This window comes from Phoenix dactylifera, chromosome 5 (genome assembly GCF_051530095.1).
Source record: "Phoenix dactylifera cultivar Ajwa chromosome 5, Ajwa_hap1_PhDact_Kaust_v1.1, whole genome shotgun sequence".
Lineage (NCBI taxonomy): Eukaryota > Viridiplantae > Streptophyta > Magnoliopsida > Arecales > Arecaceae > Phoenix > Phoenix dactylifera.
This window is the reverse complement of record NC_143194.1, coordinates 20,815,623-20,839,966: the sequence shown is the minus strand read 5'-3', so window position 1 is coordinate 20,839,966 and position 24,344 is coordinate 20,815,623. Positions and strand designations below refer to the sequence as shown.

The window sequence follows — 24,344 nt, the reverse complement described above, 5'->3', positions numbered from 1 at the left end:
TAAGGCAGACTTGAGGACTCTTTTGGTTGCCTCTTTGCTTCGCAACACCTTGTCGGAAAAAGAAGCTCTAGAAATTTTTGAGACCCGATCAGAACCCATGAGGAAAACCCAATCCGTTGTGTGGTACCAGGCTGCTGTCAGCTGGTTCGCTTGGTGGAATCCAACTGACAAAGATCGGGCCATCAACTTTTCCAGTTTTAACCCCCCCCCTCCCGGGCATTAACTCTCCTTTTTTTTTTTCTTTTTCTTTTTCTTCTTCCTCTTATTCTCTCTCTCTCTCTCTCTCTCTCTCTCTCTCTCTCTCTCTCTCTCTTTTTTTTTTTTTGCTTTGGACCGAGTGATCTATACAACACGTGTACGGATGCACCCAATAAAATTGAAAAACAAAATATCACGGAGCTTTCGAGGCAGCTCCCCATCCCCTGCCCATAGGGTACTACTGGCATGGTTAGCCACACACGTGGCCACCTAATCCGCAGCCCCATTGGCTTCTCTAAACACATGCTTCGCCGGGACCACCTCTCTGTCCCTCATCATCATCCAGATATCACGGATCAAGGGATGGTCGGCAGCACCGACCCTCTGACCTCCCTGGATCAAACTAATAACCGTAGCCGAGTCACCCTCTAAAATGACTGAACTAGCTGAGAACACAAGCTGAGCGTGTCGAAGACCCGCTCAGGCAGCTCTCAGTTGTTGTCATTTTAATTCTGCTCTATGCTTGGCTACTTTCCTGGTTGATGACCAACCTCAATGATTTTGACTTGAACCCCTTTCTTTCCCTCTCGTTTATTTGTTTTTATTCCTTTTTGAAACTCAATCGAGGATATATTTATATAAAACCGAGTTATTTGAAGCGAATCAAAATTGCTTAATCTAAAAGAACGTCCTGAGAAACAAAAATGAAACCCTTGTCAAAATTGGTGCACGTTGGACCACAGAAGCAAAACGAGTGGAACATGCTTTAGACTGGTGCAGAGCTAGTTCGCCGTAGTTGGTATCTTGGCTCTAAAGGTGTACTTGAACGCAATAGCATCTCTTCTTCCTGTAAAAAAGAAAAGAAGTAGAAACATTTAATTCTTTTAGAAAAGTTCTTCAAATAGTCTTCCTTCCTAATGAGATTATGTTCACCAGGGAAAAAAAATATACAATACTAGATTACGCAAGACAATCACCATTAATATTTCAGGAAGACTAACAAAGAGCAGCTGAATCAAATATGCGAAGAAATGCATAAAAAAGCAGCAATTCAAGTTCTTCTTAAAGATGACTAACGAGAACAAGAAAAAAAAAATCGTAAGCAAATCACAATGGTGCCGCTAAGTAATTTGTGCACAAATTAATTTTTGTTGCCACTGAGAATCTGCAGATGCTGGAGCGCATGACGACGAGCTATTCGGATTATGCAAGGCTGCAATTGGAATGGAGAGCTGTCGTCAGGCCCGAGCCTGTGGTCAAGCTCCAACTTGCATTAAGTAAAGACAAAGAAGGCCTCTTGTCGGAGTGTGACCAGTGGGGGACTCTTCAATGCCTAAGTCAAGATGATGCCTAGAAAAAAGAGGAGGTTTTCAGTGGTCTATCAGGGCATGCAAGCACTTATCTAGAAGGTCCCCCGGGATTGGATTGTATAGGCGAAGGTGCGAGTCTGTCGCCCCAAAATTAGATCACGTGGGCCGGTCGGGATTGGCAGGCTCCTGCATGTTCCGAGAATCAGGCGCGGGTGTTTCGCACACGGATCGCGTCCAGCTCATTTGGCTGGTGGGATCCTAGAGGCCATTTAAGATTTTGACTGAGATGTCGCCAGCTGTAGGGAGTCTTTGAAATTTAAAATCAGCTGCGCACTTCTGGGCTTGCCACATGGTGAGCTTTAATCGGTGATCCAAAGGCTTCGTGGCGAGCTTTGGTTAACCGGCCCTTCGTATAAGTTGTGGCCGATTTCGAGACCCATCAGTTTTCAAAGTTATATCACGACACAAGCGGTCATCTTTGTCTCCATAACCTTGTCCCTTAGAGTGAAGGGTTGCAATATGTATATTTTCTTTGTTATCTAAAGGGAAGTGTTGATTATAACATGTTTAGCAATAGAAAACTCAATATTTTACATAAAGCCTCTGTAATTTTCCAGGAAGGAAAGCAATTCTATTTCCCCCCCTTTTAAGAAGTAACCATACAATTTGAATACTAAGTAGAAGATAATGAAGTGTTCTACTTAAAGTTTACCGTCTCAGTACTAGACCACGTACTGGTGCCATAATAACACTGTAACATAGTGTTGGTATGGTACGAAAATTTTTTGGCGTACCAAGTATCAGTACGCCATCCATACAGAGTATAAGTACCGAACCAGTATGGTACTCAAATCATTCCTTATGGGTTGATTACACACACACACACATTACCGGTAATCTTTCAAGTCCTTTGCCTAAGCGGAACTCAAATCATTCCTTATGGGATGTGGTACCATATTTGGATCAGTCACTCAAAAAGGGAGAAATGGAAGTCATTCTAAATGGCCAAAATGCTAGAATGGGTATTTGCCCTTCATGCACGACTACTATGATCGGAAATGAGGCATTATGATCTTCGAAGGCATTTATGCAATACATGTACTACCTATAATGAGCATAAGTTCAATTAAGAAATGAGGAAGCATCTGAAAGGTTAGGGAATAAGGACTAATGCAGATGAATGGTCCCTAGGGTAATACTTGTACATATCAATCTCTGCCATTCTGAGCAATATGATGTTGGTTGATATTAGGTCATTATCACCGAATAATTATGCCTATTCCTATGGTAGTATAACAATAATTTCTATCTTGATATTGGCTAAATGGTGAGGTTTACCAATATAATGCATGAAAGTTCATGAAAGCCCAAAATCTTCCAAAAAGCCATAGTTGGAGTTCATTAGCTTCCATACCTTCTGCTTCTTGAGCCGCTTAATTGTGTTACTCAATTGCCTCACCTCTTGTTCTAACTGGTGTAGATAAGCCTGCAATCAACCCATAAGGAAAACACAAAAGAATCATGATTCCATCAATCCAAGGAACACAACATCTTATGTTCATTCCAGAGGAAGCTCACCTGTTTCCTTGCTCTTGACCTGGCTGCTGACTCTCGATTTTTTATCATCCTCTTCTGCCTCCTCTCAATATTCCTATCAACGATCTCATCAGGCCCATACGCCTCTGTAGCTGTTTGCGAATCCGATGAGGTAGGTCTCGCCATCATCATCGACCCCATTGGAAGCCCCATTTGTTGGTTCTCATTGAACCCTGCATTAGATACTGAATTCCCTAATACTGACAAGCCTGAGCCAAGTAGATCCATATGCTGCTGCTGCTGTTGCTGCCGTTGAGCAGAAGCCAATTGGTATGGCAGCCACTCGTCTTGCTGTAGTGAATCAACTGAAAACAAAGCCTGCGAGTCCTCAAGTGTAGTCTCTCCAATTGTTGCAGGACCCTCGGCACTGCCTTGCTCTTGTTGTTGGATGATCTCTTGCCATGCCCCATCAACATTCGTGTTGCAAAGAATAAAGTTCATGTTATAATTTCGAGGCAGAAGTCGGGGAATGCTGGTGGACGACAGCGACGACGAAGATGGGGCATGAATCTGCTGCTCCATTGTCATAACTGAATTCAACGGCTGGTCTAAGTTCATAGCATTCAATGGCTCACCAAGTTCTGGAAGGTGGCATGGAACCTCATCAAGGGTGAGGTTGTACACTGAACCTTGCTTCAAGAAAGGGGGTGGGCATTGAAGTCCTTGACCTCCATTGGGGGAAATCATGGTTCTGAGCCCCATTCACCACTAAAACTTTAGTATCTGAAATTCAAATTTTCTTAACTTAGTTTCAACTTTACAGGATATGATTGTTCCCAACGAATCAAACACTTTGCATGCATTGTACGAATTGATTCGACTCAAAGTACAAATCCAAAGTGTTCGATGGAACCCCACATCTATGTATATCAAGAACAAGAAGGACTGTACAAGATGGCAAGAAGCTTAGTTCACGTTAACTGAATATAAATCTGTTGAATCAATTATAAAAATCACATGCAAAGACTCCCAGAATTTCAATCCGGAGGATATGAGAATTTGGAAATGCAGACTATCTATCCAACATTGGGGAAAAGACAAAATAAAAAGCCGAAATTTTTAAGAAAATAACAAAAATATAACTAAAAAACAAAATATTCAAAAACAGAGAATCAATGAAAAATCAAAGATCAAATCTGAATTGCAGATATTCCATATTGCTAGGACACTTCACCATGCAATAGAATGGCAAAGGAATCACATTTACAATCTAAAGCAAAAACAAAAATAAAACCAGACTCAGAAATCCATGGACAATAAGAATGGAATTCTAAATTGAGTAAGGATTTTTTTTTTTATAAAAAAACAAAAGCTAGCATGATCAACACTGTGACCGACCTCCAAAGCATGCCCCAACAAATGCGGAGAAGAGAGATTGCGAACAAATGGGGTGGCGATTTGATTCAAAAAGGCGGAGGAAGAGGAGATTATATAGCATGGGAAGAAGGAGAGAGGAAGAGAAATAGGAGGAGAGAGATGGGGGCCGTTTCGCTTCAGTAGGAACCGGAGCTCTAGTTGATTGGATTTTTCAGTGCGCAGGCAGTTAAGCCTCCGAGCGGTACGGCCTTTGCGTTGGTGGTCTCACGGATCGCGCCGTTTTTTCGGCGCATGGAGTGCGGAGCGATATCATTGTCTCGCTGTTCTTATCCAAAATGGCTGACGTAAAAATATTATTTAATTTTTTTTAATTTTATATAAATATTTAAAATTTATTTAATTAATAATCAATATGAGACTAAATACATCCGTACGGGTCGTCACATACTCTTCTGTTTAAGCCCTAATTTGCTCGTCAGGCTAAGAATTCAAATCCATTCAAATCTAATTATAAGTACCATTATCGAGTCATGGTCAGCCTCCATGAATTTGTGCTGTAGTATCTCTTAGTCTTCATAGATTATAGGCTGAGTTTACTATAATACTATTTATAACAATTCAAGATCTCATCCAAAATGGTTAGTCGAAAAATATTATTTAATTTTTTTAATTTTATATAAGCATCCAAAATCTATGGAGTGAAAAATCAATATGGGACTAATTATATGCCCGTGCAAGTAGTCATGGAGAGCGGAATGGCCATGGGTCCATTGGTTATGCATTGCTAGGATAGGATTTAATGTTACTTTTAGTTTGTAAAAATAATGTACGATCGGAACGGAACCAAAATGGAAGGTGGGAAATATAAATCATGATTCCTATTCTATTGTTTGAATGCATCTCGTACATGAACAAAATAATTAAATTCTAATATGAAATATTACTATTCAGATGTAATCAATTTTATATTAGTTTTATTTATTGATTTTTATGCTTTTCCTTTTGTACTCATATTTTATATTCTTTGGTATTTTAATGGGTTATGATATCACTTTATTTTTCCAACATATTTATTATATGACTCCATTTTTATCATTTTAAATTGATTTTTATATTTATCTAATATAGTTTTATTTTCTATTCAATACTATTTATATTTATACCTATATATTGGTTTAAGATGTGCTATGCAATGCCCATTTGCTAGCATAATACATAGTATACTTTTGTCTAACAATTCATGAAATATTTTAAAGCATGCGACATGATATTTTTGTTTTTCTAATAAAATAATATTTTAATCAAGATATTGATTGCAATATTATTTTTATTTCGTATCATGGAAATTAATAATTAATTCACACAAATATATTATTTTGCTAGCACTATAAGTGTTACGAATCGCTTTATTTTCTAAAAATATTTTTATTTCTATTCTCATTGGAATGATTATTCCTTCTATTTAATAGTAGAATCATCGCTCTTTCAATTGAAGAAATGATGATTTCAAACAAAATATGATTTTATTGATTCTTACCCTACCAGACATCGGGATCGGATCGAAATTGAAAATTTTATTTCCATTCTAGCACTCATTTCAGTAACCAAACATGGTTCAAGAATATAAATAGTCACAGAAAGTAAATTTTTATATTATTTAATCAACTCATTAAATTTTATTTAAAATTTTGAGTATCCTCCATATATTCTTGGCCAATATGTATTTATAATTAGGAATTAGATAAAAAGGTTCATGTTTGCCAAAAAAAAAAAAGAATTGTTGGTGGATGTAAATACTACAAGATTGAAGATTAGTCTCCATGCAACCAGAAAGAGTGCATACAAGAACGATAAACACCACAAAAATATCGAGATATCCAAAATCATCATTGATATCAACATGGAAAGCATGAAAATTTGTACATAAAAATCTTATTTGTGAAAAAAAATGACAATAACTTGGACACATTTAAGGATTCCTTAACTTGAATTGGTTTAGTTGAAAAAAGATATTTCCTCATATAAGCAAATAATACCAAGACCATATATATATTTTCTCACCTTGATGTTGTAATATATCAATAATTGATATTTTGATATTATTGTAAATATTATGCAAAGAAAATGCCACGGTGTCACTTTATGTGGAAACAAAAAGTTGCTTGGATATGCTAATACAAGCTTGGCAACTCTAAGCTCAACAACCCTTTGTTTATTTTACTAATTTTCATGGTAGACTACCATTTTCCTTTGCCACGTGTTAGGATGAACTTGTTTTACGTATGCAGTGAAATCAATACCTAAGAGGGAGGGTGAATTAGGTGTCTATAAAAATAATGGCAAATTAAAACAAATACTAAACAATTACAATAATAGTAAATCTCAGTAATCAAGCCAACTAAATAAGATATATAAACATAAGTAAAGAGAGATAGGGATAAAGAGATGAAGCCAATATTATGAGGTGGTTCGGCCAAACCCTTGCCTACATCCACCTTCTCCCAAGGACAATCACACTTTGAGGTTCTACTAGTTGTAAAACTTCTTACAACATCCAAGTTGGAGACCACCAACTTGCAACAGCACCACAACTTTAAAACTACCAAGTTACACTCTCCAATCTAGTACTTTATTAGATTGAATATAAAGTTCACAAGCTTGATACCTCACAAACTTGTTCTCACAATTATAAACTTTGATTCGCACAAATCTAATACAAATAAGCTTACTATACAATTCTCTCACAATAATAAAATAAGAGCACAATAGAAGTAATATGAGAGCACTATGAGAAAAGATGAGAACTTGGTTGAGAGAGGGATGTTTTGGCAAAGTGGTGTGTATTGAGACTTCATCAAAGGTCTCTATTTATAGGCTTGAGAGGGCAAGAGACGTTGGAGGGTATTTAAGGCTTGATTCCCATCAATCTTCAACCATAAGGCATGATTGGCTTGATTGGTTTGATTTCTTCAATCAACATATGCTCAAATTGATCTTGCTTTTCATGAATTGACATGAATTTTGCACATGTTTGAGTGTGGTTGACATGCTTTAACATATGGCTTGGATGTCCCCTTCTTGTGACAAGATGATTTCTCAACATGACTAGGATGACACATGGCATCATCTAGACCATTCAAGCTTGATTTGGTTGATTTGCTTGTCTTATTCATGCTCTTGATGGAATAAACGAAATTTCTTTCTCTTTAATCAGCAAATATACTTTTCCAATGTTCTCTTACACTCCATTTAGAGAGATTTGATAAATAAAATTAAAATCATTTAGATTTTGAACACATTGCATCATCTAGACCATTCAAGCTTGATTTGGTTGATTTGCTTGTGTTATTCATGCTCTCGATAGAATATATGGAGGAAGTTTCTTTTTCTTCAATCAGCAAATATACTTTTCTAAAGTTCTCTTACACTGCATTTAGAGAGATTTGATAAATAAAATCAAAATTACTTAGAATTTGCACACATGGCAAAATTAGGTATAACTAGTAGACCATTTGAAATATTAATCCTAAATAACCTTTAGGTAGGGCTGTAAATGGGAGAATACACACACTTAACAAATAAATGTTAGTTAATATAATTTATAATAATATGATGACATAAAAATAAGATATAAGAGCATAATTTTAAAGTTTGCAAAAATCAGATTTAAAACTAGCAGTGTACAGAGATCTTATTATTTTATATTTGATTTTCATTCAAACTCTATCAATATTGATACCGTTGAAAAGCTTATTTCATTAGCTTTTCAATGATATAAAGTTTATAATTTTTTGAAATCATTTGGTTAGTCAAATGTCTAAAATACAGAGAGCACGTCTTTAAGAAACTTACCAAAAATAGAATTGCACATGTGCTTCATATGTGCTCAAGTATAAGCATGATTGCTTGCCATATTTTATATTGGATGAAAATCATTAGAGACAATCCTAATTTAATCATAGTCATTGATTTTTTTGATTAATCTCTTGACTCTAAGATGTTGCCCAAGGTGACAACCCAAGAGGGGGGGGGTGAATTGGGTCTTTTAAAACTTTTAAACTACTTCTAATCTTTTAGATTAATTATGCTAAGTTGTATGGATGCTTAGTGAAGCTTAACCTTAGCAAGAGTATGATTCTAATCTAATCAACTATTAAGCAGTGGGTTCAATAAAAGATTAGTCTAATTTTGCCCTAGTATGCTATTCAATTTAATGATTGAGTAAATTGATTATGCTTGCAACTAAAGGATGCACGAAGAAGAGTTAAGTAAGCTTAATATCTAAGTAAGTGAGTGAGGAGGTCAGTCAACAAAGAGCATCACAAACACAACAAAAATATAGTGGTTCGGTGCATCCCAGCACCTACATCCACTCCCCAAGACCTCTTGGGAATTCCACTATAATCCTACAGATTACAGCCGGTTGTTTTACAAGCTCACAACCCAACTTGTTGTTTTGCGAGATAACAACGAACTCGGTCGGTTTTCCCAGGCTCACCGACTAGAACCACCCCCGATTGTTTTCCCGGGATCACAATCGAACCCTTACACGTTGGTTTTACCCTCGGCTCACCAACAAACCTAAACCCCGTTGGTTTTCCCTTTGGCTCACCAACAAACCTTACACCGTTGGTTTTCCCTTTGGCTCACCAACAAACCTTTAACCCCTTGATTCAATCCCTTGATTGAATCAAGTTACAAGATATTAAAACAAAGAATAAAAACAAATCAAAGCTTCTTAAGCAAGCAAATATAACAATATAAACAAATAGAGTAAAGAGAAGCCCTCAAACGAGTTTTGAAGATGGAGGAGCTCGACTTCTTCTTTACTTGACCCTCTTCTGATTTGGCACGAAATAGAGGATCACCGCGGCAGCACACGGATGGTGAGGAAGCTTTGGAATACACTTGGAAGCTCTTCTTCTCTCTATTTCACTTTGAATGGCCCTTATTGTGCTTATGGAAGATTTCCCTTGGAATCTCTTCCCTAAATGTGTTCTCCTACTTCCATCCGTTCTCTCCTAGCTCTCTTCTTGTTTTTATAGCTTTTGATAACGTGGAAACAAGAATATAGCCGTTAGAGCCAAAAATAGAGCCGTTGGAACCAGTCTGCAGCTCCTGACAATATGACCGTTGGGTTTGGAGTCGACTCGCGCGATCAGGAGTCGGCTCGGCTGTAGCAGGAGTCGACTCGAGCTTTTCCGGAGTCGACTCGGCAACTGTTCCAAGTTTGAATTAAAGTTGCCGTCTTGACTGGGAGTCGACTCGACTTAACCCGGAGTCGACTCGCCAACTTCTGGCGCTGACCTGGCAATTTTGGAGTCGGCTCATCCTCTGTAGTCCGTGGATCCAAATTTGAATTTTGTCCACTCGAGTCGACTCGACTGTCCTGGGAGTCGACTCGAATCTCAGAGCCCGAACTCCCGATTCTCTGTCTTTTGGCTCATCCAGTCTTGGAGTCGACTCGAACTTCCTTGGAGTCGACTCGGCTCTCAGTTTCCGAAAGTTGGTCTTCTGCCATCTTAGTGTAGCGCTGCCTTGGAGTCGACTCGAGCTGTCTGGGAGTCGACTCGAATCTCAGAGTCGGAAAACTGATCCTCTGTATTTTGGAGCCGCGCTGCCTTGGAGTCGACTCGACTTGTCTTGGAGTCGACTCCCCTCTCAGAGACGAAAATACCGTCTTCTGTCTTGGGGTTGTTCTGTCTTTGGAGTCGACTCGGACTTTGTGGGAGTCGACTCGAATCTCAGTGTCCAAAAACTGCTTCTCTGAGTTTTCCCTTGTGTACCACTGAGAGTCGACTCTCGCTTTCTTTGGAGTCGACTCGGCAACCATTGGAGTCGACTCGAATTCCTTAGGAGTCGACTCGAAGACTATTCTTTTGAATTTTCCTTTGAATTTGCTCCTCCAATTTGAATCTTTTGAACTTTAAAGTTGGGCCAATGAATTGTAGCTTTCTTCTAACTTTTCTTGAGTGCTTTTGGAGGCCTTCTTGTGTTCTTCCAACTTGCTATGTTCCTTGCAAAATAAATATCTTTCTCCTTGCAACATAAACATTAGTATCTATACTTCAAGGTTTTGTGATCATCAAAATCAATCTATGAATCAATCTTTGGGTCATCAATCTCCCCCTTTTTGATGATGACAAAACTTGGAGTATATGCAATATAAAAGATATTGTTTTCTAGAAGTAATACATAGCAAAGTTGCATGAAGTAGAAAACATATATTTTTAAAACATACTTCATGATAATGCTTTAGATTTAATCAGCTTAACACAATCAACATATTTCAATTTAAGCTGATTTGTATTCAATTCAAAGCATAAAGGCATTATGAGCATATACTTAGATATTTGCATATACTTAGATATTTCTCCCCCTTTTTGACAACATCAAAAAGATAGGGAAACATTAAGCACAAAGATAAGAACACTCAAATATTTCTTTCCCTTATTGTACTCTGATTTGAATGTTAAATTATTGCAAGGATATGAATCATATAACTTAAGGCAATAATATTGGAATCAGATTAGTGAGCACAGATCAGAGCCAATTAAGATAGTTTTCAAGAAGTTTTTCTAAGTTGATACCACAGATAGTTTTCTAATCAAGTGTAGGTGGGATCTTCCTTAGGTTAATTCAAGAAGTGGAAATCTAACCTCTCTTCAATAATAAGTGTGAAAGCTTGTTCATTTAAGATCTTGTGCCCAATCTATTAAGTATTTTATCAACATGAGAGCAATTTAATTGATTTTCAGAGTAAAAGATCAAAACTTATATACTTGAAAAACATATCATCATGTTGGATCATGACTTCAAAGTTCTTTTTATGATAATAAGAGCATTGGGGCACAAATACCAAAATATGAATTCATGCAATTTATGATATATCTTAGAGCTCTTTTAAGGACTTTCTTTTATTCCTTTAGAAAATAAGCACGATTTGATACATATATAAAAATATGAATTGGCACAATATTGAAGTTCTAAAGAGCAAGCCAATTAGGACTCATTAGTGAATTCCAAAATAGATTTTCTACGAGATACTCAAGAAAATTTAACACGTTATTCTCCCCTTTTTTCATTAAATTAGAGGCTCTTAAGATCAACTATTTGAATTGCAATTTGGTTCATGATTTGTGCAGAAGATATATTAACCAAATAACATGCCTCAAGGTGTATCATAAAGATTTTCATATTTAAATTTCAGATGATACATATTGGAGAGTATTAGGATCACTTTTCATTTAGTATTCTTTCCCTCTCCTATAGATTTATGTAATTAAGTTCCGTGAGACCTCTCCTTCTGAAATTTTCTTTCTCCCCCTCTATTGATCATTCCATTTAAGAGTTTAGAATTTGAAGATAATGTTCAATAAAATTGTCAATCTCAAAAATATATTTTCTATAAGTTTCAGCTCATTTTCATAAGACTCAAGGTTTGAGATAAGACAGCCTTTATAGAATAAAGCATGTCTTGCAATATAAGGAGGTTCATCAAAATCAATCCATAAAATTAAAGTTTCTTTAGGATAAGATACTGAATATCTAAAGCTCCCCCTTAAAAGATGCATTCTTCTTTAATCTTTCTTTTCTTTTGTCGAATTTCAGATTTTAATGATAAACGTGAATAGAGCTGAAACTTTATGATATCAAGAATGTAGAGTGATCTAGAAATATTCACAATTTATAGTAATCACTCTTTTTAATCTTTTAAGAACAAGTTATGCTTTCTCCTAATCTTAGAGAAAATGTATGAAAATATTAATCAAAAGTAATTCATTTGAAGCTTAGTTTCTTTCAAAAGCATTTACATTTTCTTTCTTTTAGATCATTCACTCTATTGATGAAAGTCTTTAATGATATAGGAGAGAAAAAACATATAGATGATCATGGAAGTATATGTATTTATAGAACTCAATTTCTTAATCACAATTTTTCAGCAATGTATACATGAAACTCAATAAATTTTTAAATATTAAAATAAAGTCATATATTTTAAAAATATTTACTTGCAATCAAGATCATTGAAAGACACATCATTTAGACCAATATTGGTACATTTTAATGATAAGAAAAGATATGTTTCGGATGCGTATCGGAGCAATCAAAATAAATTCTGTTTTTCTTACATTAACATTTTATTTAGTAATCATATGGAGTTTAAGCTTTTATACAAAATCAAATTCTGAATTTCATAAAGATTTTCAATAGAGGCCTTTTAAGTCATAATTTGAGATATGTATCTTTCACATTGTGGCTCATCTTAAATTATTATGATTGAAAAATACATATTTCAATACCATTAAAGCACTTTCAGAATCTTTGTGTTTAATTTTGAGTTTCGATACAAAATAAAGGATATTTTAACAAGTATTAGGACATTATGTATCAAAGTTAGGCGAGTAGAAAGATAGATCAAAATCAATTTATTTTCCCTAAATAGAGATATTCTTCTCTTCTCCTTTCTACAATTTTATTTAGCTTTCAGATTTTAACAATGATTGTGAATGACAAATCTGAAATTTCTTTTCAATAAAACTAAACAAAAGATGTTATGTAGCAATTCATGCATTCAATCAAATTGTCCAAGTATGAAATATTACAAAATATTGAGAACCCATAAATCAAGACATCATACTATATGCAAAATATATTAAGTGTTAAGTCATGCATTAAAATAATAATAACAAGTATGTCAAGGATCAAAGTCAATTCTTTTCAAATACACTCCCCCTATTTAAATATCATCTTGCATTGACTTCATCCTTATGGTGTGTTTCCAAGTGACTAATAATTAGACTTGATTCTTCTTATATATTTTTATTTACTTTGTCTTTCATTTTCAACTTTCTTATGCTTTATATTCTATTTGCTCCCTATCCGGTGGAGTTGGGAAGGGGCACGAGGTACTACCACTAGCCTCCCTCTTGTGCCGTCCCTAATATGCCCTACACCGAATAGTTGGGTCAAATAGTGCCGGGTACTACCAGTAGCCTCCCCATTGGCACCATCCCTATGATGAGCAATATAGAAAGGTTAAAATGTTTACTTCAAAACCTCCCTGTTTAAGTGTAATTAATTATGGATTTTATCCCTTCCAAAAGAATGCTCACACAAGTCTCACAAATGTGTCGAATATATTAAGTTTGTTTTGCTTTTCCTTAAGGTTGAAGTGTTTGCCTCTACTTGGATTTTACTTCTCTTGAATAATATCCATTTTCTTTTCTTTATCTCTCTCTCTTTTTGTTATTCTCAAGTAATTTTCATGAGAGAGCAGAATAGAGAATTAATCTTACGTATCATATATATGTATATCATGCAAATAATATTTTCATTATGCTCAAGGTTTCATAACTTCTAACAAGTTATTTTACATCAACATTTTAAGCATATACTTGTGTATTTCATGGTTATGACATAGGCAAAGATATATTTTAGTTTGGGCAAACCATGAAATAATTTCTAAAAGTATAAGTCAGTCAATACACATATAGACATGATATCAAAAATTAATAATTAAAGAATTTAATCATGCCATAATAAGATTTAAGTTACTGACTTTACTCAACTAATTTGTGAGAAAGGTATCTAAATTACCTATTCATTATATGTTCTTCAAGCCAAACTAGATTTCTTATGTGTGAACTTTTGGCTGAAGAAGATCCTCTCTCTTGGTTGCATGTGAATGTTTAGTGTATCTTACATGAAGATATCCTTCAAGTTGAAATCTCTCATTTTCTTGCTCAAGGATCCTGCAAGCTCCTTTTCTTCCTTGAAAGAAAGTTATTAGTTTCTTCAAGATACAAAACATTCATCCACCATATTTTTAACTAGATGACTCGATATAAGATATGATACTAGTTGAATGTTGAGTCACTTTACTCAAGAGATTCCCTAAGTATAAGCAAGCACATATCACTTGAACTAAAGAGATGGTTTCATTAACCAATATGGTTCAAGTACAAGCATGTGAGACAATAGAAGGATTTATCAAGATCAAATCAATTTCTTATTTTCAACATCAATTTAGCTTAGATTCTATTTGCTTAAGATAATTGTCAATAAGGCATGCTAGCTAAGTTTTGATCAAATTGCCTTAAACAATTGTTTCTATCAAAATTCAGATTATGATTCATTTGTTATCAATAAATTATGATTCATTGGAGTTAGATTGAAGTCTTGCACAAGGGCACATAATGATCACACAATCTGGTCTATTAGGTATATGATAAAATAATTATTCTATCATGCTTTTGATGCTTGTTCCAAATCACATATTGCTTTATCATATATGTAATGTGTAATCTTTAAATATGGTGGTTATTTTACATAGATCTCCTTTTTTTTAATGAAATAACCACATAGGAGTGAATTCTACACATTCATTTGACAGATTATAAAGCTCATGAAGCAAACAAATAATAATGGTGATCTTTACTTCTAATCATGCAAAAATCTTATCAAGATCTATCTTTTCTTGATTTAGTCTTTTAGTAGTTATCAATTTTTCTTCATTAAGTGCATATCTGAAAAATCCAATTTTGGTTCTAATTATTAACAAGTTTTTCAGATTGTTATATATAAAAGATTAACCATATACATATATAATTTGTTTTTAGTATTTTGATAATAAATCATTAGTCTCATAAAGAATAAAATGAATTGATACCTCTACAACTAGAATTTTTCATGAATGTTCTATATGCATTGCTTGATGAATGATATCCAAGGATAGAAGTATCTTTATCAGATTTGGCATTATTTTCATAAGAGCATATCAAGCATAACATGTACGACTGAAAAATATGAAAGATATGCAATGGTTCATTTTCCATTTTTCAGAAGATCAAAATTTTCATCAAAAATAGATCTAATAGAAATCATATGTATGACAAGCAGTGATGATAGTCTTTTAAAAAATTATTTGAGTAGATGACTATCATACATAATTGTCTTTTTCATTTCTTCAAGAATTCTATTAACCCTATTTTACTTATGATGTCCTTGGAGCTGAAATAATTGAATTTAATATTATTTTCTGTATAACCTTAATCAGGATTTTGGTTTTCAACACTGTGCCATGATCTTCACAGTTTGGAAACCTTTTTCATTTGAAACGCTTTTACAAGATTCAGTAAATACAGAAAAATACTTCAGTTTTATTTTCCAAGAACAAATCCAATGTAAGCTTTTGAAAACTTAGTGATGGAAACAACATCTTTAGATTTAGAAATGATTTTTGTTTGTTTCCTTAGTTAGCATGCATAGCAAAACTTTGACCTTTAAGTAGATAATCTAAGTAAGCCTATGGCAAGGTCTTTTGAGATTAAGTACATACTAGCATGAGTTGATTCTATGTGCCAAGGATGGTTTCTTTAATCTTGGTATTCATAGTGCATATATTCAAAAGCATACCAAGTACACATTATCATATCTATGATCAATAAACAATAATGCCATGGATAAAAACTCTCAATCAAGCATATAGAGAATTCATAGAATTAATCTTAATAATGATTAATCATTTAGCAACTTTATCCAAGGGTGAGTAAAGTATCCTATAAAATGAAGTGATTTGATTATATTTCCAAAAGTAGTTTCTATATCACAAAATTGATCAATACTAGCAATTCATACTAAAGCAAAAATAATGATGAGATGCAAGGATTACTGATTTCATTATTATTATTATTTAAAATTACTTTTCATAAGTATATTTTAAGTTTCAATGTGTCTAGAATACCCATTTGTATGAATCTATTTGTTTCATGGGTATCTTGGCACATCTATGTCTACATCCTCATATTTTCATTTTGGGTACCCAAGCTTGCTTGGATCCTTGAGAGTTAGGACATATAGTTCCTTTTGGAACCCAAATTTGTTTAATTGTAATAACTTTACTACTTGATTTAATTATGTTAGAACGATAGGTAAAGTTGTTATGCCCATTCTTTTCATGTTTGAAATAAGTTATCTTATTTAATGGATTGCTTGGTGAATTGATAACCTTTTTCTTTAGGGATTCATTGCTAAGTGAAGGAGTTAAGCCAAATTTTGATTTATCAAAATCTGTATGTTGGCTTTCAAACATCATTTTTAATCTTGCTGAACTTACAGTAAATTTGTTAATAAAAGACTTCAATTGGTTAATTTCTTTACTTAAGTTTTGATTTTCTTTAATTAAATTTTGATTTTTCTGAATTAATTGTTCTGAATTTAACCTTAAAATTTTATTTTCAGAATTTAGTTTATCTTGTATTTCATTATTAGAATTTCTTTCTTTTGAAATTTTCAGATTTAGTTTCTTAAGATTTTTATTCTTCACAGCTAATTTTCTACATTCACCATACAAATCATGAAAAGTATTTAATAATTCATCATAAGATAATTCTTCTTGAAAATCATTTGAGGTAAGAGTAGATTCAGATTTTACCTTGTCTTCTTGTGCCATAAAGCACGAGTTAGTTACCTCTTGTAGTTCCTTGGAGCTAATATCATCATTGTTGCTCCTAACTTTTAATTTCTTGCTTGACTCTTTCTTGGTCAAGGCTTTCTTCCTTTTTATCTCTTTCTTCCTTTCTTCTAGCTTCCTCTTCTTCTTTGTCTTTAGGAAGCTTTTGAATCTTTCTTCCTGATTTAGAGTGTTTCCTGCATGCTCAATGTTAGTCTTGCAATTATCCTCAAGTAAACTAACATGGGGTTCTTCGAAAATATCATAAGTTGCTTCAAGAGTATCCCATATTTGTTTGGCAGATGAACATATATAAATTTGGTTGAAAATATTTTTATTAAATGCACAGTAGAGAAGGTTCATAGCCTTAGCATTTAGTTCAGCCAAATTTTTATCGAACATACTTTCAATTAATTTCGTGGGTGTGTGTAGGCCATTTGTTATGACATTCCATAACTCATAGTTTTGTGATTGAGTAAAGATTTTCATTCTAGCTTTCCATTGAATATAGTTAGATCCATCAAACAGTGGAGGTCTGTTTGTGGAAAGTCCCTCAGCAAGTAATACGTTATGTGGGGTTGTCATGATCTTTGGCTCTAGTCGGTTAAGACTACAAATAATATTTGAGCACCTGCTCTGATACCACTTGTTGCCCAAGGTGACAACCCAAGAGGGGGGGGTGAATTGGGTCTTTTAAAACTTTTAAACTACTTCTAATCTTTTAGATTAATTATGCTAAGTTGTATGGATGCTTAGTGAAGCTTAACCTTAGCAAGAGTATGATTCTAATCTAATCAACTATTAAGCAGTGGGTTCAATAAAAGATTAGTCTAATTTTGCCCTAGTATGCTATTCAATTTAATGATTGAGTAAATTGATTATGCTTGCAACTAAAGGATGCACGAAGAAGAGTTAAGTAAGCTTAATATCTAAGTAAGTGAGTGAGGAGGTCAGTCAACAAAGAGCATCACAAACACAACAAAAATATAGTGGTTCGGTGCATCCCAGCACCTACATCCACTCCCCAAGACCTCTTGGGAATTCCACTATAATCCTACAGATTACAGCCGGTTGTTTTACAAGCTCACAACCCAACTTGTTGTTTTGCGAGATAACAACGAACTCGGTCGGTTTTCCCAGGCTCACCGACTAGAACCACCCCCGATTGTTTTCCCGGGATCACAATCGAACCCTTACACGTTGGTTTTACCCTCGGCTCACCAACAAACCTAAACCCCGTTGGTTTTCCCTTTGGCTCACCAACAAACCTTACACCGTTGGTTTTCCCTTTGGCTCACCAACAAACCTTTAACCCCTTGATTCAATCCCTTGATTGAATCAAGTTACAAGATATTAAAACAAAGAATAAAAACAAATCAAAGCTTCTTAAGCAAGCAAATATAACAATATAAACAAATAGAGTAAAGAGAAGCCCTCAAACGAGTTTTGAAGATGGAGGAGCTCGACTTCTTCTTTACTTGACCCTCTTCTGATTTGGCACGAAATAGAGGATCACCGCGGCAGCACACGGATGGTGAGGAAGCTTTGGAATACACTTGGAAGCTCTTCTTCTCTCTATTTCACTTTGAATGGCCCTTATTGTGCTTATGGAAGATTTCCCTTGGAATCTCTTCCCTAAATGTGTTCTCCTACTTCCATCCGTTCTCTCCTAGCTCTCTTCTTGTTTTTATAGCTTTTGATAACGTGGAAACAAGAATATAGCCATTAGAGCCAAAAATAGAGCCGTTGGAACCAGTCTGCAGCTCCTGACAATATGACCGTTGGGTTTGGAGTCGACTCGCGCGATCAGGAGTCGGCTCGGCTGTAGCAGGAGTCGACTCGAGCTTTTCCGGAGTCGACTCGGCAACTGTTCCAAGTTTGAATTAAAGTTGCCGTCTTGACTGGGAGTCGACTCGACTTAACCCGGAGTCGACTCGCCAACTTCTGGCGCTGACCTGGCAATTTTGGAGTCGGCTCATCCTCTGTAGTCCGTGGATCCAAATTTGAATTTTGTCCACTCGAGTCGACTCGACTGTCCTGGGAGTCGACTCGAATCTCAGAGCCCGAACTCCCGATTCTCTGTCTTTTGGCTCATCCAGTCTTGGAGTCGACTCGAACTTCCTTGGAGTCGACTCGGCTCTCAGTTTCCGAAAGTTGGTCTTCTGCCATCTTAGTGTAGCGCTGCCTTGGAGTCGACTCGAGCTGTCTGGGAGTCGACTCGAATCTCAGAGTCGGAAAACTGATCCTCTGTATTTTGGAGCCGCGCTGCCTTGGAGTCGACTCGACTTGTCTTGGAGTCGACTCCCCTCTCAGAGACGAAAATACCGTCTTCTGTCTTGGGGTTGTTCTGTCTTTGGAGTCGACTCGGACTTTGTGGGAGTCGACTCGAATCTCAGTGTCCAAAAACTGCTTCTCTGAGTTTTCCCTTGTGTACCACTGAGAGTCGACTCTCGCTTTCTTTGGAGTCGACTCGGCAACCATTGGAGTCGACTCGAATTCCTTAGGAGTCGACTCGAAGACTATTCTTTTGAATTTTCCTTTGAATTTGCTCCTCCAATTTGAATCTTTTGAACTTTAAAGTTGGGCCAATGAATTGTAGCTTTCTTCTAACTTTTCTTGAGTGCTTTTGGAGGCCTTCTTGTGTTCTTCCAACTTGCTATGTTCCTTGCAAAATAAATATCTTTCTCCTTGCAACATAAACATTAGTATCTATACTTCAAGGTTTTGTGATCATCAAAATCAATCTATGAATCAATCTTTGGGTCATCATAAGAGCATACATTAAATCAATCAAATGAAAGTCATAGTATATTGGAGCATATTTACTTTAATGGATTGACCGAATCTCATTAGTTGGTAGGTTGACTAATACTATAGATTAATCCAAATTATAAGATTATTAAGCCCAAGCAACTTAAACAATTTTTTATAAGATCGAGCTAAATACAATGCATACATAATATGCAACATGTGAAGCAAATGATTTTGTGATTATTAAAATATTATAATACACATGCATAATCTTATTTTTCTCAACAATCTTTCTTTTTTTGATGATCACAAAACATGCTTTAAAAAATGTATATGTCAATGCCAAATTGAAAAGCTTTGCTCCCCCTTTGTCATAGAGTCATAGCATACATTGTTGGAAATATCTAATGAAAACATAGGGACATGCCAGTATAAGAATTCGGCTTACACATGCATAAAGACAAAACAATATTTCAAGCTGAATTATATAGTGACAATAAGGGCATTCAAACTTATTTAAGCTTTGCAAGTTTAATCAATCATGTGATAATTAAACATGCATAACTTATGCATAACATGTATAAGTAAAGCAAATCAAGTAAGACCTGAAATATGCATTAAACTTAAAATAAAATAATTTCATACTCCATACTCCATGATATCTTTGGTGGTTTCAATATTAGAGGGAGGAAGAAGGTAACGTGTGAGAGGTATGGATATGAACTCAATTATCATGAAAAATTAGACTGCAAGAAATTCAATCAATGTGCTCCAATTCAACCATTTCAAATTCACTTCTAAAAAAAGTGTAGATATTTTCATCAAGAGGTTTTATCAAAATGTCTGCAATTTGATTTTTAGTATTAATAAAGTGCAATTCTACATCTTCTTTTTCTATATGATTATGTATAAAATGATGTCTAATATCAATATGTTTAGTCCTAGAATGATGTACATAATTTTTAGAAAGACAAATTGTACTAGTGTTATCACAGTATATAGGAATTTTCAAATGCATGATAATCAAACTCACCACCATGATCACTTCTAATACTTTTAATTTTAATTCTTTTTTCATTTTGAACTAATTTAGCAAAGTTTTTAAATATATCAAAAGTATCACTTTTATGGGCTAAAAATAGTGTCCACGTAAATTTAGACAAGTCATCAACAATGACAAAAGCATATGCCTTTCCACCAAGATTTAGAGTATAAGAGGGACCAAATAGGTCAAAGTGGAGGAGTTGGAGAGGCATTGTGGTCGAGACAATATTTTTACTCTCAAATGAGGCTCTTGTTTGCTTCCTAAGTTGACATGCATCATATTTGATGCTTGGAAGACCGATAACAAGATTCATTTTTGAAATTTTAGCTATAGTGCTTATTTTAATATGTCTAAACCTTCTTTGCCACAACCCACTATCACTGGCGTTTATGGACACTAGACAATTGACATTTTCAAATGATGGCAAACTTAAATCCACCAGATAAATGTTGTCGTGTCTATATCCAATAAACTTTATACCATTGTTCTTAATGCTTCTAACTAGACAATGTGAAGACTCAAATATTACATGATATTTCTTGTCATACAATTGACTTATGCTCAAGAGATTGTGTTTTAGTCCTTTAAAAAATAAAATATGTTCTTGGCCTTGAGACATACCTATAAGAGAATTTTTGTCTAAATTTAGGTATCCCTAAGGGTCCTTCAAGGTTAGTGGTTTTGGTTCCTTTAGGAACCCATGCATACCTACTACCATTCTTTAGAGAATACCTTTTAATTCTACAAAATTTTGAAGTATGTCCATATTTACAACAATAAGTACATTTAGTCTTATGAACAAGTGGATGAATATCTATTTTTCTGTTACCTTTTTCATCAAAGAATTTTTGAAAATGTTTTACATTATTCATTTTTTCATAACTAAGATCAGCTTTATCAAATACACATTTTTACATGCCAAGACATGCTCAAGTTGTTCACTGCTATATGAACATTTAGAGAATGTCTTCTTGAGAGCATCAATCTCAACTTTCAGATTTTCATTTTCTTTCTTAATTTTTTCATGCTCATCATTGTAAGCTATTTTATTTATTTCTTCTTTGTGTATTTCAACAGCATTCATATGTCTAGCATTATCCTCTTTCAATAGTTTGTTTCTCTTCTTTATTTTAATAAAGGCACTTGCAAGATCATTATAGGCGCTAAGTAAATCATCAAATGAGATAGAACCACTTACCTCTTCTTCAGCATCATTATCCTCTTTGGCCATGAGGCATAGGTTGGCGATTTCATCTTTCTCTTGATCAGTATTTGATTTATCACTACTATCATCCCATATTGCCAGCATAGCTTTCTTCTTTTTCTTTTCTTCTTTCTTTTTCTTTGCATATGGACATTCAGATTTGATGTGTCCAGCCTTATTGCATCCATAACAAACAATTTCTTGCATGTTTTGATCACCTTTTTGAGAGTGATAGTTATACCTTTTGTTTGAGTTCTTGTTGCCATACTTTTTGATGAATATTCTTCTAAACTTTCGAGTGAGAAGTGTTATCTCCTCATTCTCATCCTCTTCATCATTTGATGTGTATTCTTCTTGTGATTTCAGGACAATCACCTTACCTTTGGAGCATGTGGCACTATCCATTTTCTCTCTTGTCTTCATAGTAAGTTCATGGGTTAAGAGGCATACCATGAGCTCTTCAAGGTTGTGACCCTCTTGGTTTTTGAAGGCTTCTATTATGGCTGTTCTTTTAGCTTCCCATTGACTAGGTAAAGCCCATAGGACTTTCCTCCAAACTTGCTTCATAGGGAAATGAGTAAACATACCTTTCATGTCTTCATGAGGCTCCATCTTGAATAGCTCATACTTCATGGTAAGGATGTCAATTTTGGACTCCTTGACTTGGCTTGTTCCTTCATGACCTATTTCAAGTTTGTCCCAAATCTCTTTAGCTGAATTGCATATAGATATCCTGTTGGACTGATTTATGTCCAAAAGCACATTGTAAGACATGCATTGGTTTACAATTAAGAGACATTTGCCTTCTATTTTCTTTATCATATTCTTTTTTTCTTTAGGTACTTGAACATCATTAACAGTTTTCATTAGAATGTAAGGACCATCAACAATCCTATCCCATAATTCAAAATCAAGAGATTGTATGTATCTAGTCATGCCATTCTTTCAATAACTATAGTTAGAACCATTGAAGAAAGAAGGTATATTAATAGATAAACTACCACTGGCCATTGTAATAGGATCTTTACTCTAAGCAATTTAGCACACAATAGAGACCAAGCTCTGATACCAATTGAAATTAACATCTAAGAGGGGGGTGAATTAGGTGTCTATAAAAACAATGACAACTTAAAATAAATACTAAACAATCACAATAATAGTAAATCTCAGTAATCAAGCCAACTAAATAAGATATATAAACATAAGTAAAGAGAGATAGGGATAAAGAGATGAAGCCAATATTATGAGGTGGTTCGGCCAAACCCTTGCCTACATCCACCTTCTCCCAAGGACAACCCCGTCTTGAGGTTTTACTAGTTGTAAAACTCTTTACTACATCCAAGTTGGAGACCGCCAACTTGCAACAGCACCACAACTTGAAAACTACCAAGTTGCACTCTCCAATCTAGTATTTTATTAGATTGAATATAAAGTTCACAAGCTTGATACCTCACAAGCTTGTTCTCACAATTACAAACTTTGATTCGCACAAATCTAATACAAATAAGCTTACTATACAATTCTCTCACAATAATAAAATAAGAGCACAATAGAAGCAATATGAGAGCATTATGAGAAAAGATGAGAACTTGGTTGAGAGAGGGATGTTTTGGCTAAGTGGTGTGTATTGAGACTTCACCAAAGGTCTCTATTTATAGGCTTGAGAGGGCAAGAAACGTTGGAGGGCATTTAAGGCTTGATTCCCATCAATCTTCAACCATAAGGCATGATTGGCTTGATTAGCTTGATTTCTTCAATCAACATATGCTCAAATTGATCTTGCTTTTCATGAATTGACATGAATTTTTGCATATGTTTGAGTGTGGTTGACATGCTTCAACATATGGCTTGGACGTCCCCTTCTTGTGATAAGATGATTTCTCAACATGACTAGGATGACACATGGCATCATCTAGACCATTCAAGCTTGATTTGGTTGATTTGCTTGTGTTATTTATGCTCTTGATGGAATAGACGAAATTTCTTTCTCTTTAATTAGCAAATATACTTTTCCAATGTTCTCTTACACTCCATTTAGAGAGATTTGATAAATAAAATCAAAATCATTTAGATTTTGCACACATGACATCATCTAGACCATTCAAGCTTGATTTGGTTGATTTGCTTGTGTTATTCATACTTTTGATGGAATGGACGAAGTTTCTTTCTCTTCAATCAGCAAATACACTTTTCTAAAAAAATTTTACACTCTATTTAGAGAGATTTGATAAATAAAATTAAAATTACTTAGATTTTGCACACATGGCAAAATCAGGTATAACTAGTGGACCATTTGGGATATTAATCCCAAATAACCTTTAGATAGGGCTGTAAATGGGAGAACACACACACACTTGACAAATAAATGTTAGTTAATATAATTTATAATAATATGATGACATAAAAATAAGATATGACAACATAATTTCAAAGTTTATAAAAATTAGATTTAAAACTGAGAGTGTACAA

General features: G+C 34.7%; 2 protein-coding genes across 3 annotated transcripts; both read right to left on the bottom strand.

The window, feature by feature from the left end:
- Positions 1-784: 784 nt before the first annotated feature.
- On the bottom strand, positions 785-4,836 carry LOC103705585 (ABSCISIC ACID-INSENSITIVE 5-like protein 2). 2 transcript variants are annotated; one of them, XM_026804020.4, is made up of 4 exons: positions 4,443-4,836; positions 3,087-3,827; positions 2,923-2,994; positions 785-1,045 (listed from the first exon to the last, which is right to left on the bottom strand). In XM_026804020.4, exons 2-4 carry the CDS (start codon positions 3,804-3,806, stop codon positions 965-967), a joined length of 873 nt encoding a protein of 290 aa, XP_026659821.4. In that variant the 5' UTR covers positions 3,807-3,827; positions 4,443-4,836; the 3' UTR covers positions 785-964. The 2 variants fall into 2 exon arrangements, with proteins under 2 accessions (XP_026659821.4, XP_026659822.4); XM_026804021.4 differs by having other exon boundaries at positions 3,087-4,836.
- Positions 4,837-14,928: 10,092 nt separating this feature from the next.
- On the bottom strand, positions 14,929-18,604 carry LOC149753486 (uncharacterized). Its single transcript, XM_089930721.1, has one exon. It carries the CDS (start codon positions 17,458-17,460, stop codon positions 16,225-16,227), a length of 1,236 nt encoding a protein of 411 aa, XP_089786847.1. The 5' UTR covers positions 17,461-18,604; the 3' UTR covers positions 14,929-16,224.
- Positions 18,605-24,344: the final 5,740 nt, after the last annotated feature.